Source organism: Tachysurus fulvidraco, chromosome 19, assembly GCF_022655615.1.
Source record: "Tachysurus fulvidraco isolate hzauxx_2018 chromosome 19, HZAU_PFXX_2.0, whole genome shotgun sequence".
NCBI lineage: Eukaryota > Metazoa > Chordata > Actinopteri > Siluriformes > Bagridae > Tachysurus > Tachysurus fulvidraco.
The window spans coordinates 3,834,635-3,849,332 of NC_062536.1; the positions used below are offsets into that span (position 1 = coordinate 3,834,635).

The 14,698-nt window shown below is 42.9% G+C and overlaps 1 protein-coding gene across 5 annotated transcripts in view; it reads left to right on the forward strand.

Annotated features, from left to right (window-relative positions):
• The window catches only part of atxn7l1 (ataxin 7-like 1), a 26,210-nt gene extending 12,001 nt beyond the window's left edge, over positions 1–14,209 (forward strand). For all 5 annotated transcript variants that reach the window (XM_027151009.2, XM_027151007.2, XM_027151010.2 and 2 more), the window contains 9 exons: positions 1,801–1,893; positions 2,638–2,821; positions 2,910–3,361; positions 4,868–4,950; positions 5,041–5,282; positions 6,995–7,181; positions 8,747–8,868; positions 9,104–9,719; positions 10,874–14,209. In XM_027151009.2, the coding sequence (XP_027006810.2) occupies positions 1,878–1,893; positions 2,638–2,821; positions 2,910–3,361; positions 4,868–4,950; positions 5,041–5,282; positions 6,995–7,181; positions 8,747–8,868; positions 9,104–9,719; positions 10,874–10,891 (1,920 nt within the window). In that variant the 5' untranslated portion in view covers positions 1,801–1,877 and the 3' untranslated portion in view covers positions 10,892–14,209. The remainder of the gene's footprint in view (positions 1–1,800; positions 1,894–2,637; positions 2,822–2,909; positions 3,362–4,867; positions 4,951–5,040; positions 5,283–6,994; positions 7,182–8,746; positions 8,869–9,103; positions 9,720–10,873) is intronic.
• Positions 14,210–14,698: the final 489 nt, after the last annotated feature.

Sequence of the window (14,698 nt, forward strand, 5' to 3'; positions counted from 1 at the left end):
CAGGAACCACATTTATCCGAGGGTCCAGGAGATTGAGGGAACATTGATCTTGTAAATGCCAGCCCACGCCTGCAAACCTGGTTTGCAGCAGTCCTGGTGGGTGTGGAAGGTTCTACCTGTTTATAGAGAGAAGGAGTTTAGGAGGCAATGGTGAGGGAGGCAATAGTGAGGAAACCAGGGGAGCCAAGATTATTGGGTTGGTGGCTCGGGACACACTTTGCCGGTCTTTTCAGGAGTCTGTTTGCTCCAGTACCACAAACTCGATGATTGCATCCCACGCTTTGCTGTCAACTACAGAAGGTTTTTTGAATACTCCAACTATGTTCATGCCAGCAGCTGCTGATCAGCAAGTTGGGTTTCTCCATTAGCCAGGAGAGGATTGGCAGAGCCCATTCCTCCTCTGGTCCTTCCTCAGAAGAGCTCCATTTAGGCCAGGATCCAGGACCAAAATAGTCAATGGAGTCTATCTTGGTGTGCATCACGTGTGCCACGTTGGCACGGGACACACCTTGGGTGTGGTGGGCATCAGCAGCTACTGGAGTGCCTGGCAGCTCTCAGTCTCTCAGTCTGTGTGAGGACTTTGAAGTAGAGCTGCTGCTTAAAATAGAATAAGAGACACAGAATGTAGACTGTTTATAATAAGACGGGTAAGAATCAAGCATTAATTGCTGGTTCCACAACTTACCCTTTAGTATGCCCCTTCTGCCTCTGAATTTGGCTGGTTAGGGGTAAAATTCTGCTGATGGTAATCTTTTTTTTTATTGGGACAGGTTATCTGTCTGTCTGTCTCCCTGTATGTCTGCCTGTCTCTCTGTCTGTCTCTCTGTCTGTCTGCCTGTCTGCCCGTCTGTCTGCCTGTCTGCCCGTCTGTCTGCCTGTCTGCCCGTCTGTCTGCCTGTCTGTCTGTCTGTCTGCCTGTCTGTCTGCCTGTCTGTCTGCCTGTCTGTCTGCCTGCCTGTCTGTCTGTCTGTCTGTCTCTCTCTCTGTCTGTCTGTCTCTCTCTGTGTGTCTGTCTGTGTGTCTCTCTATGTGTCTCTGTCTGTCTCTCTGTCTGCCTGTCTGTGTGTCTGTCTGTCTGTCTGTCTCTCTGTCTGTCTCTCTCTCTGTCTGTCTGTCTCTCTCTGTGTGTCTGTCTGTGTGTCTCTCTGTGTGTCTCTGTCTGTCTCTCTGTCTGCCTGTCTGTGTGTCTGTCTGTCTGCCTGCCTGTCTCTCTGTCTGCCTGTCTCTCTGTCTGTCTGTGTCTGTCTCTCTGTCTCTTTATCCTTTCATCTCTCCCTCAACTTATCAGTGGTGTGATGTTGGAATTACATCAATTTTATTCTGTGCATTGAAGCTACAAAGTAGGAAGAAACTTGAGCACCTGCATGTTTATCTCGTGTGCTTTAGTTTGTGACGAGTTAGCAGGATAACTGTGATGAGTGATGTATATATGCTTCCATTAATAGTGTACTGTACAGTTAGAGCTCTAAAAAACAAATATATCTGTGCTGATTGAGCCGAAGCAAATACACAAACATTACAACTCCTGTTTATTGTGTGTTCAGCCATGTTATGTTGTCACCTGGTGACAGTTTGTGAGTAGGAATTTTGAGTTGAGAGGATGCTCCGAGTCCCAAGATACAAGCTTTAGTTGAATGGAGTGTTATTACCTCTGTTATAACCTCAGTGTGTATTATAAAGAACATAATCCAACAGCTAACTTCTAATGACGTTCATTGGGAAGCCATTAGATCCTACGCTGGTTGTGGATGCGTGTTGTGACTGTGTGTTTATCTCATTTCTACACTTTTGTACTCCTAGGACCCGGGGAAGCAGTTGTACAGTGAGTAGAGAGGATATCCACCCCACCCCACCCCCACCCCAACGCCTTCAAAGCCATGCACAGCAAGAACCGTAAGTGTAGCCGTACCGCTCATCTTGTGTTCACATCTCTTTCCGTCTCTTTGAACGCAGCATCAATTAATTTGCTGATATTTGCAATCAAACTCTTAATGGGCACTTTTTAGGAACACTACACTAATACTGGGAAGGAGGGATCTCTTTTCCCGCCTCAGTTCTACACGGTGTGGACGACACGGTGATGAACATTGTTTTGAGATTCTGGTCTATGTTGACATGATTACATCACATCATTGCTGCAGATTTGTCAGATGCTCGTGCATATTGTGAGTCTCTCAAAAGGTGCGCGATCCGCTTGAGTTCTGGTCCTGAGAGATATAGTATACAAATTAAGGGACCCAATGTGGGCCAGGACAGTGCATGATACCCATGGTCCCTGTACTAAGGCAGTCCATATGAACCGCTCATCATCCTTCCACAGCAGAAACCTAGATCAGACTCTTTTTGTCTGACTTTTCCATAAGTGATGTGTTTCAGCCTGGATGGTTTTTGAGTTTTTGTGACATTCTGTGAAAGAGTGTTGTGTGTCCAGTCCATCTGGCACATGAGATCACATGTTTCACCCATTCTGATGTTTGATGTGAACGTTACCTCTTCAGCTCTACAGACGTTATATCATGCATTACACTGTTCAGGTGTATCTAATAACGTGTATATCGTGTGCATATAAATCCAGTCCCCTCTGAAAGTATGTGAAATGACAAGACAATTTGTTCTATCTGCACATGTGTTCTACAGAAAGGAGACACGGTTCTTCAAGTGGTTCACGGGCCCCTCTGGTTCCTCTGAAGGATAAGATGTCTCTGAGTCAGAGTGACCTTGAGGCTTTGCCGTTTCGTGTGCCTCGTGACTACCCACACTCTCGCTTCAACAAAGCCCCCCTCGCTGTTTACCCGCCAAAAGGAGCCCGAACAAAAGCCTGGTTGGTGAAGCAAGCCTTTCTCTCCCACTAATTATGCTCATTGTCCTTATGTGTGTTATATAATATATTAACCACCTTTCTGCTGTAGTGTTTCCTTACCCGTGGTGAGTCTGGAGAAGATGCCTTGTTTCAGCCGCTCAGAGGGAGCGCAAATCAAAGTCAGCTCTACTCCATCCACAGTCGGGTCATCTCTTCCTGTCCAATCTTCATCCTCTGCGTCTTTCTCACCATCCTCCTCTTCCCTGAAGTCCACCCTTACATCACCAGCATCTTGCAGGAATCAGGAAAAGCTTGTGAATGGCCGGGGCACCATAACACCACGTCCCACAACACCCCCGTTATTGACTGACAGGCGGCTGAGCCCATCACAGTCGTCTCCCTTGGACAAGCGGCTCACCGCGTCGCCGTCCTCACAAGACAGAAGACCTGCCACATCTCCTTCACTGTCCTCAGCGGACAGGAGACCTGCTGTCTCACCGTCAGTAACGGAGCGAAAGCATCTGAATGGAGCAAAGAGCAGCAGTCACAGGAGAGTTTCAGGTTAGAAGATCAGCTCATGTACCTCATGTATTATTTTTGTTTCATAGACATTTTTTCCTTTTGTACAATTAGTTCCTTTTTAGTTTCATTGTCTCACAAAACATCTGCATAAAACCTTCCAAAACTGTATTGCTAATATTCATAGATCAAAAATGGTGAAGTTTTGTTGTAGGAAACATCCCACCCTCCTCTGTGCCGCTGTCTGAGCTCTGGGAGTTAGCAGGGAGAAAGCCTTGCTGGTAGACAGGCTTCAGCTTATGACTTGTTGGATGAGACAGCTCTTCCTCTCCATATGTTGTTTGTGCGAGCCCTGGCTTCACCCCAGGGCTGATTTATGCAGTGTTATTAACCATCCCCAGCTGCTCCTGAAATATGCTCCTTATTAAACCCACAACTGCTCTTTCTTACTGGCCTCTTTACATCAAAGTTACATGCAGTCAAATCTAATAATGAAATAATGAAGCATGCTTGACTTGCAGTTAAATAATCAAAATCAGTATCAGTGACTTAAATAATAACAAGTTCAGCAAATAGAGTAATAAGTAAAAACGATAGCCGAAGGATCCAAGAACACTTTGTGTGTAATGTCCCCAAATAGACATGTTTCATAGGACACTAAAGACATTTTGTGTATAGATCAATTTTTTTAAACCTGTTAGATGCCTTCAAAATGCCTTCGGATTGATCAGAGTCATCCGTGTGCTTTCAATTAATCCTTATTAGAAATTGTTAGAAATTAATTTACAAAGATCCAGATGTTATACCAAATTTCGCTTGCACTTCTAGCTCCTGAGAAACTGTTATTAAAGATTTACCCTGACTTTGCCGTTATACTGGATTAGGGCTGGGCGATAAAACGATAACGATATGTATCGCGATAGACACGTGATCGATATCAATAAAAAATGTGTATCGATAAAACGTTCGATATTTTTTATTCTTCGTCAGAAGAAAACAGAGATTAAGAGATCTGTTAATGAGAGATCTGTTAATGAGAGATCTGTTATTGAGAGATCTGTTATTGAGAGATCTGTTAATGAGAGGTCTGTTAATGAGAGGTCTGTTAATGAGAGATCTGTTAATGAGAGGTCTGTTAATGAGAGGTCTGTTAATGAGAGATCTGTTAATGAGAGATCTGTTAATGAGAGATCTGTTAATGAGAGGTCTGTTAATGAGAGGTCTGTTAATGAGAGGTCTGTTAATGAGAGGTCTGTTAATGAGAGGTCTGTTAATGAGAGATCTGTTAATGAGAGATCTGTTAATGAGAGATCTGTTAATGAGAGATCTGTTAATGAGAGATCTGTTAATGAGAGATCTGTTAATGTCAGATCTGTTATTGAGAGGTCTGTTAATGAGAGATGAGTTAAAGAGAGATGAGTTAAAGAGAGATGAGTTAAAGAGAGATGAGTTAAAGAGAGATGAGTTGAGAACATATCTTTTCCATCTTAAGAATTTCCTCAGATAAAATGTAAGCTATCACATTTGTACTTGTTGCTTTTATTTTAGGTAGAGTTTATGATCCAAATAAACACTGCGGAGTCATAGATCCAGAGAGCAAGCGGCCTTGCACTCGTTCTCTTACATGCAAGGTTGGTCATACGTTTCAGTTTAATACTAATAGTGTTTTAGTCCTCGTGTGCAAGATTTCTGTTTAGCTAATGATACTGTCGTGTACGCAGACCCACTCTTTGACACATCGTCGTACAGTCCCAGGTCGGAAGAAGGACTTCAATATCCTTCTGGCTGAGCATAAGGGCCGGGCAAAGGAGAAAGATTCGGGGCAAAAGAAGGATGGAATGAGTAGCCAGGCAGCTCAGTCGACCCAGCCCCTCAGTCCTGCTCCCAGCACACCTTCAGTCTGTCACAATGGCAAGAGCACTCCTACTCTCAAGCTGCGGCTGGCCAGCGCACACATACAGAGGTACAAATAAAATGACCTAAAGGACATACAGTACTCACTGAAATACTAGTAAAGCAGAATGAAGCAGTGATCCAGCACCATTTACAGTCTGGTCCTCAATGGCACCAAACCTCCTGCTTTATAATTACATCCTGCATTTACTGTGCTGATGTAAACACTTCATCTGTTGTTTAGCTTTAAACTGATTAATCATTATATTTCAGTCAGTATTCCTTCAGACTGCTCTACAGTCAAAAATCACCACTGACTGGTGTCTATAGGTCACAGATGACGCAACGCGCTGACCGCGGACATTACTATCTAACCTACATTATATAAAAAGCGTTTGTTATTTATGTACACTATATGGCCAAAAGTTTGTGCACCCATGACCATCACACCTGTACCTGCTTCTAAAACAAATGTATACTTCCTTTGCTGTTATGATCCACTCTACACCTCTGGGAAGACTTCCACTAGATATCGGATATTTGTGGGATCATTTAGCAACAAGAGCGTTAGTGAGATCAGACAACTGATGTTCGGATATTCTGGGGTTCTTTCGGTGTTCCAGTTCATCCCAGAGTTGTTCAGTGGGGAGTCAGATGCCCCTTTTCCACCGAGGCAGTTTGAGTGCTGGTTCGGAGCCTAATTTAGAACCAGATCTTCCTTTTTCTTCCTGTTTCGACCGCCAAAGCACCGGCTCTGCACCAGGAAAAGTGGTTTTAAAGTAGAACCAAAACGTTGCTGGACTTAAGAACCGCTTGTGTTAGGGGCTGTGGGCGGGGCTACTGTTAGCGCCTGTGGGCGGGGCTACTGTTAGAGCATTTGTACCTTAAGTATATAATGTACCTTAAGTATACTAACGTTTAATACACTTTTACTTTCCCGCAATATGATCAATTATCAGCACACACGATAGTAGGTAGCTACATGCTAAGGCTAACTTTCTTCTGTGATAAAATAACGTTATGTACTTTCTCAATGATAACCTCCGTTTATACAGATTACATGGAGCCGCACGTACACGTTTCATTCGCCGCGTTTGGATGCTAATATAGGTTCACAAAGCCATGAGCATTAACAGTAAAGCAACATCCACCATTGTTGTTGTTGTGTTTGTGTTTGTCGCTGCTGAGCTAACGTTGCTGTGTAACCTGACACGTATACAGTGACGTCACGCTCGGCTCTGTGACGGCTCTCTAACCGATGGAAAGGCAAACCGGTTCTTGGAAGGTTTGCCAGTGGAACCGACTTTGAACCAGCACTCGCTCTGAACCAGCGCCCGGTTCTTTTTGGTGAAAAAGGGGTAAAAGTCAGGGCTCTGTGCAGGACACTTGAGTTCTTTCGCTCCAGCTTTAACACAGTGTGTCTTGGTGGAGCTCAGGGGCTTTGTGTACAGGGGCATCTTCATGCTGGAACACTGAGCCTATTAGTTATAGTGAAGGAAAATTGTAACACTAATGCATTAATGAGACATTATATTCAGATGTACGCTTCAGACTTCGTGGTTTTTTTGGGGAAGAAGCAAATATGTGTGTGATGGACAGATGACCGCATACATTTGGCCATATAGTGTAATGTTTATTAGAAATCTCTTTTTCTGATTTTAAATCTCACTTCTCTCATTCTTTTTTCACCCACCACGGTACATCCTACTGGTAACTTCCTTTTTCCTTCTCTTTCTGTTTTCTCTTGTTTTATCATACTTATTTACTTCTCTTATATCTCAGAGGCTCTGGTAGTGGGGGTGCAGTAGTACTCAGTTCCACAACTCTTCCTGCCACTGACCAAATACCCAACTATCAGAGATACAGCGGTGACGTTCATGAGTCCAGCGACGAGGCGGAAGCTGAGTTTGCTGAGGAACTGGAGAAAACTTCATGTCATTACTCTTCTTACCACCCACGACCCATTAGTGTAAGAACAACAGGAGCGCCATCAGAAATCCTTTATGAATTGATTCATTTTGATGTGAGCTTCAGTAATAGATAAAGCAATAGGCCAGGAGTACGAGTATAACCAGAGCAAGCAATAAGCCGAAGTATCTACAGATATCAAATGCTTTTTTTTTCCTTCAGTCTTTTCAGCAGGACTATTTTAAATAGCTTTGTAAATGAAAATAGGTTTGGAAAAAAAAAAAATCAGCTGCAGCTGTTCACGATACACTTACAATCTGCACAATCATGCAATTATCCAATCAGCCAATCATGTGACAGCAGCACAATGCAGACAGGTCAAGAGCATCAGTTAATGTTCACATCAAACATCAGAAGGAAGAGACATTCATTAACCATAGCGTAGATGTCGGTAACAGATGGGATGGTTTGAGTACTTATGTCGAAAATTAGGTTGATCTCTTAGGATTTCCTTACAATGATCTCTATGGATTACAAAGAATGGTGCGAAAAAGAAAGAAACAACAACCAATGACTGAGAGATAGTTTTGTAAATGAAGATAACTCGAAAGATTAAAAGAAAATGGGCACATTGGTCTGAGCTGCCAGGGAGGATACAGTGACTCGTATCAGTCACAGGAGAAGTCAGCAGAACAGGATCTCAGCAGAAAACATTAAGGTGGATGAACTAATCTGTTTAAGACAAATCACCTGGTCCAATCTTCCGCTGTCCAGTCTAAATGAGTCCGGGCTCATCGTAGACTCAGTTTCATGTTCTTGGCCGTCAGGATTGAAGCGTGACGTAGACGTCTGCTGTTGTAGCCGAGCGATGGAGTTCCTATAGACATCCGGTCCCAGAGATGAGATCTTTGTGCTGCTACCACTTGATTGGTAGATTAGATAACTGCATGATTGTACAGGTGTCCTGAGTGTGTAGAACTACATCATCATGCGTGCACAAAGGAATGCAACACACCCCATCAGGACAAAACGTTTATTTCCACGTTCTTTTTCCGTGTTCTAGTACTCATCCAAATCTGGTATGCAAATCTTCCCCTTCTTCCTTTTCCAAGTTGTTGATCCGATGTACCAACCTATAACCCACAAACATTTTTAGACCACGTTATTTAAATTTAAATCAATACACCTTTTGAAAGTTGTTCTCGATTACATTTTCAACTCCATTTTTATTTGTATAGCGCTTATAACATCAAATAAAGATTATACAAAGATTCAAGATTATATTTATATGTGTTTGTTTTTATCCCCAATGAACGAGCCCGAGCACTCAAACAAAATGCCACATGACTTGACATTTGTATTCATGGATACCTCCAGTGTTCAGCAAGTGATGGCCAATTACTGAGTTATCACAGCAGCACTTCTTACCTGTAATGAGTTCAGTTGTTTATACACAAGTGTTAGCTTTAGATCCATCAGCATACAGATATTTCACAGACACACAGACACTTAGGTGAGATTGTTGCTAGCAAAAGATGAACATGGAGGTGTCCATGTATTTCCCCCACAGTATCGTCTATGAATAAAGTTTCTTCCCCTTCATTCTTTGTCCTTCCTTCTGGTCAGTGGTGTGCCTTCAGCAGCCGGTTGTTGGGCCAGGGTCACTACGTGTTTGACAGACACTGGGACAGGGTGAGGCTTGCACTGCACTGCATGGTGGAGAAGCATGTCAACGCTCAGATGTGGAGGTAAGAGTAGTACACACATGGACTGTCTTTCTAAGCGTCTTCCCTTACTTTACTGTGCAGTTCTCACTGTTCCTGCAGAGGCACTGAAACTGTGCCTCGTATCAAACGAGCGTATCGGTCCTGCACTGACTGCTTGTGTAAACTAGCGTGATGACGACAGGCTGATAAATATTTTGCATATTATAAATCTGATAAATCTTGTTTGTGTGATGATGTCACATGTTGTGTGTTGTAGGAAAGTCCCTCTAGCGGCAGACAGCATACCTAGCATGTCTGATTCATCGTCTCTAAACATGGCCCTTCTCCCTAGCCCCACTCCAACCGTTGACTCTATTTCCACGGTGTCCTGCTCCACCCCTTACTCCCACAATGGCACCAGAATCTTCTGCCTACAGGAATCCAAAGTGCAGCTGAATAAAGCAGCCAAGTCATTAAAAACCTCTGCAGAAGGGGCGTTGTTGAAAAAGCACAAGCCGCCTCCGGCTGCTGAGAAGAGGAACGGGAGTGGGTACGAACTCTCAGGCTCTGCGCACATCAGCAACGGCACAGCAGCCCTGAGCATGCGGTCCAAACCGAGCCAGCCAGGGGCGAGTCATGGGCTGAGCAACACGGACAGATACACCAGCATCGAGCTAACCCTTCCACAGGCGCCAAAAGCCAATCACGGGGCAGTTTTGTCCCAGAGCCTGCTGACGTGTGGATCGACAGAGGGACGCAAACGCAAAACCCCGGGCTCTGAGCGAGCTAGCAAAGTGACCAAAATAATGGCGCACAATGAAATCTTTCAGAAAGGCAGCACTGCTTTGCTGTCGGCAGCAGCTGAGGCACCACACAGCGCCCTCTCCAGACTGGTGAGCACTGCGCTCTAGTGGTACACTCACTGTAATTCTATTAGACTGTAGTCTACACTACACACTACAACCTGTTTTGGGTTTATATTATAGATTGTTGATATTAACATGTGTGTGTGTGTGTGTGTGTGTGTGTGTGTGTGTGTGTGTATATATATATATATATGACAGTATGATAACTGGATAAGTATTTGATTCATGTACAATAAAGAAGGTGCCGATGAATTCTCAGAATTAATATAATTGAAGTTTTATCGTTCTATAATCATTTTCAGAGTAGCAGTAAGAGTGAAAAGGAAACAGATGGAGATGTTGGACCTGGGCAGACCAAAGTTCAAAATTCTACTACATAAATTAAATTTAGTAGATCATGAGATTCAGTAACTCGTAGTTAAATATGTTGTTTCTGGAGTTGGTTGTTCTGAGGTTCATGGAGATAAAGATAATGCTTCTAAATCAAAAATAAGATAGTTTAATCTACTGGGAAATCTACTGGTGGCAGCATCGTACCTAGGGGCTTTTTCTTCTTCACCTGGGAATCGAATCTTATTTTTCTATGGCACCAAACCTTCAGGCCTCAGTTACACAGGAGAGGATGAAGGAAACACTCAGCTTAATGTCCCAAAGAACAACTCATCAAAGGAAAAGCTTCAGTAGGAGAGTGCAGATCTTAATCTTACTGAAAATGACTTGCAGGAGGCAGTGTATAAGACCCCCCCTGTATAAGGCCCCTACCCCTGTATAAGGCCCCCCCCCCTGTATAAGCCCCCCCCTGTATAAGCCCCCCCTGTATAAGCCCCCCTTGTATAAGACGCTCCCTGTATAAGACGCCCCCTGTATAAGACGCCCCCTGTATAAGACGCCCCCTGTATATGACGCCCCCAGTATAAGACGCCCCCCCGTATAAGACCCCCCTGTATATGATGCCCCCAGTATAAGACGCCCCCCCGTATAAGACCCCCCCGTATAAGACCCCACGCCCCCAGTATAAGACGCCCCCAGTATAAGACGCCCCCAGCATAAGACGCCCCCAGTATGTGATCTCACCAGCTATAACATTCTATATAATACACTATACACACATCAATATTCACTTGTTTCTATTTATTTTACTGGGGTGTAAATACTTTTTCTTCTATTTCATGTGTTTGCAGTCCAAGGTACATCAGTGACAACTGGCTGAGGTGGAACAAGTAAAGCAGCTTCGCAGCAGTGACCTTTAACCTCCCCTCTTATCCACACAGTGGTGACCTTTAACCTGCCATGGCCTGCATGCAGCGCCACCACCCACCGTGGCCCCTGTGGAGCCCATGGCACTGTGTGTGAGGGTGTGTGCCTGAGCACCCTGACTGTTCACTGACAAACCTCATTTGTTTAGGTACTGCAACTAGTCATCTACATAACAGCAGTTTAAAGAAACGACCTGCCGTTTCGTTCCCGTCACAGAACACACGCGCACACGTCTCCGAATCAGGGGGACATTTCCTACGTCCTACATCAACCCTTCATCGCTCTGGCAGTACGGGAAGCAGGAGATTAAAGACAAACGGTTGGACCTGAACACATCAGTGTGCTATAAGAGCGAGGCAGGAGCTTCAGACTTGACCGGATCTAAAGTGCACTTAGTGTCCTTTCATGCCTGGACTATGTAACAGGCTGCTGAGGAGGAAAAAAACACACAGACACACAAACATAGTGTTTCACCAAGGGAATATTTTATAAATGCTTTTTTTTGGCAAGCTGTATTTTTCTAAAGAGGGTGAATTCAGGTTTTTGAGGAATTCAGGAGTTCTTCTGTCACAAGTGTTACTGAAGAATACGACGTTCGTGACTCGAACCCAAGTTGGAAAGCAAACTAGCGTAGTGTTAAATTTTGTATAATAATTTATCTTCCATATTAATTCTCCTAACATACTGTACATGGCTTATGGCGTCGCTCAAAGGTATATTTGTATGTCATTCTAAAGAAATGTAAGTATTATTATATTAGACATTTTACCGGTGAAAATATGAGTGCAGAACTGTTTTTTTTAATATAATATTTATTATTAGTGTCTTTCAGCGCTTAGAAGCCTCTGTCTTCCTTATCATCAGATGGGTTATAGAAGACAAAAAAAGCTATTTTTTTTTCTTCTTTCTCATGACTGACTTGTATTATATTAAGAGCCACTCAAGCGATTATTCAAATCGAGGAAATTATGTTTTTTGTGTGTGTGTGTGTGTGTGTGTGTGTGTGTGTGTGTTATGTTGTTGTTTTTTTTGTTCTGTTTTTTTTTTCTTCTCTCTTTCTCCCTTTTCCTTCCAAAATGCAGCCATGAGACAGCAGGGAGGAGAATTAGAGCCAAGCGAGTTTACCATAACATTTTAACATCACGTTTAAAGTGAACTTCTTCCTAGCTGTGAACTATGACCTTGTTGTACATTTACACTCTGTGAGATTTCTTCTTCTTCTTTTTTTCTTTTCTTTTTTTTTCCAGTACATAAAGGAGTTTGATTTGATTGTTCTTTCGCCACGACAGATTTCATATGTTTAATATGATTTATGTATTTAGTCCAACACTTTCTATAATAATAATAATAATAATAATAATAATAATAATAATAATACTGGTTGTAGATGATCAGGATATTTTTTTGCATCACCTTTAGTGTCACCATGAAGCTTTGTTGTTTGTGTTTTTGTGTTATTTTTCCCACTAAGTCACAGAAATATTCAAGATGATATTATTGCTTTTGTGAAGACAACAATTTGTACCAATCCCCCTTTTTTTTGCACTTTTCTCTTTGAACGGGAATTAAATATGTTTCTATTTATAAAGGTATAATGAGGCATATTACTGTATGTGGAAAAGGCAGAGATGTGTGTACAGTTTTGTCAGTAACAGCCAACACTGTGTAAGGACATGTGTAACTGTGTGCTCCCCAATGCTATGACACCTTCTGCCGTGCGGGTGACTAACTTGCTCTGTGTGACATTATTACCGTATTTTGCCTTGCTGTTTTGATGCATTTGCTGCCGGTTGACTGTCTTCAGCTTAATGAATCCAGCTCTTGAGGAAGGGGTTTTTTGAGCTCTAACTTAAAGGATGTCTGATTTGAACTGTTACTGTTCCATGACCTGCTGGAATTGCCATGTGTTTCCGGTAAGCATGATGTTCCTGCTTACATTTACGGCATTTAGTAAATGCTCTTATCCTGAGCCACTTACATATTAAGTGGCAATTTAATGGACCTTGGATTCAGACTCACAATCTTCTGGTCACTAGGTTGTGAGTTCACCACACCACTAAGCCACCACATACTGCTTTCTGGAATGTTGTCATTACCATCGTCATTACCACCACCACATTGTCATCATCATCATCACCACCACCATTAACTACTTCTTCTTCTTCCTGGAGGGCTGAACATTCCTTCTCTTGAAAACCCCCTAGTATCAGGTCATGCACTGGTCCTCGCACACCGCCTCAAAGCCGGGGACCTCACGGTTAGATTTCCCTCTTAGTGATTTGGACAACGTTTATTCTCAGGATTAAAATATGTGGAGGACAAACAACCTGACATGTGCCACAGGAGTGGGCAGGAAAATATGTTCAAATTCATGTAGAGAGCTGCATCAGTCACTGAGGTGCACAGTGGCATCTAGTAGCAGCTTTTGATTGATAGATTTTATGGTTTAAATGGCATCTTACTAAAACATGGTGATTAATTGTGGCATTTCCACTGGCTAGAAAACTGGCTTATGTTTTTTACTTTAAAGTCTCCACACTGTGCCATGTCCTGGCTGCTGTTGTCTGTGTGAGGTCAGAGTTCCTGCAAACATTTTACGCAACAGAATGTAATATTAATAATGACCAGTTTTACAGAAAACACACACGTGCACACACACACACACACACACACACACACACACACACACACACACAGCTCTGGCAAAGCAGAAAAAAAGGAATTGTCTGAATGCTGTAGACTACAGTTATGTTTAGTGTCTCTCTTCTCTTCCTCTCTACCTCTCATTCTCTACTTCTCTTCCTTTATACCTCTCTTTCTTTTTCTCTTACTCACTTTCTTTCTCTCTTTTCTCACTCTCATTCTTTCTTTCTTTCTCACTCTCATTCTTCCTCTCTATCTTTCTCTCTATCTCTCACTGCACTGGGGTGAGATTCCCAAATGCATGCAGACCTAAAGCTGATGAAGCCCCTATGCCTAATCACGTATGGGTCCTGACCACTGTTTAAGGTGATGTAAACAGCACTGCCGTTGCTTATACATCCAAGTCCAAATACTTCTGCACAATGTGTGCATTTGACTAAATGACTTATTTCTGAATGTCAATAGGAAAGAAAGGCACTTTTTTAAATAAAAAAAAATCGGTGTCCTTTGACCTTTCTTACCCCGTGTTTTCAGTACAATGACACAGGCCTATTGTGTATTTCTTCGGTTTGACAATGTTTTACATTTCATATGATCCATAAATCACTTCTAGCTGCTTTAATGAGTCACTTGTCTTTTCTTCCTGAGTGTAGTGAATGCTGTGTACTGCCTTAGAAATAGAAGCAGTGACAGGAAAACCATCGTTAGGATTCTTACAGCTTGTCATTGAGAAAACCTTTAACCTTTTGCTCTTAATGGGAAATTCCCAGCAGCCTCCTCACTGAAACCACCTAAATGCAAACTTACACAAAGTTTCCAAAGAAACAGGATGTTTCTGTTCAAAGTGTCCGTGTGTGGTGCACTAAATCGCTTTGCTGTCTCGCATCTTCGAGGTTCCTTGCGTTGGAATTGCGTCCCATTCCGAGGTATCTTCCCATTTCATACCCAGCATTCCTGGGATAGACTCCACACCCAATGTGGTGATAAAGCTGTCACTGAAAGTGAGGGAGTATGTGTAATCATAAATAATGAGTTAGCATGGCTAACCGTGATCCTTGCAGATCTTTCTGCCACTTCTGTGTGTGAGGGGGCAAAATACTCTCATG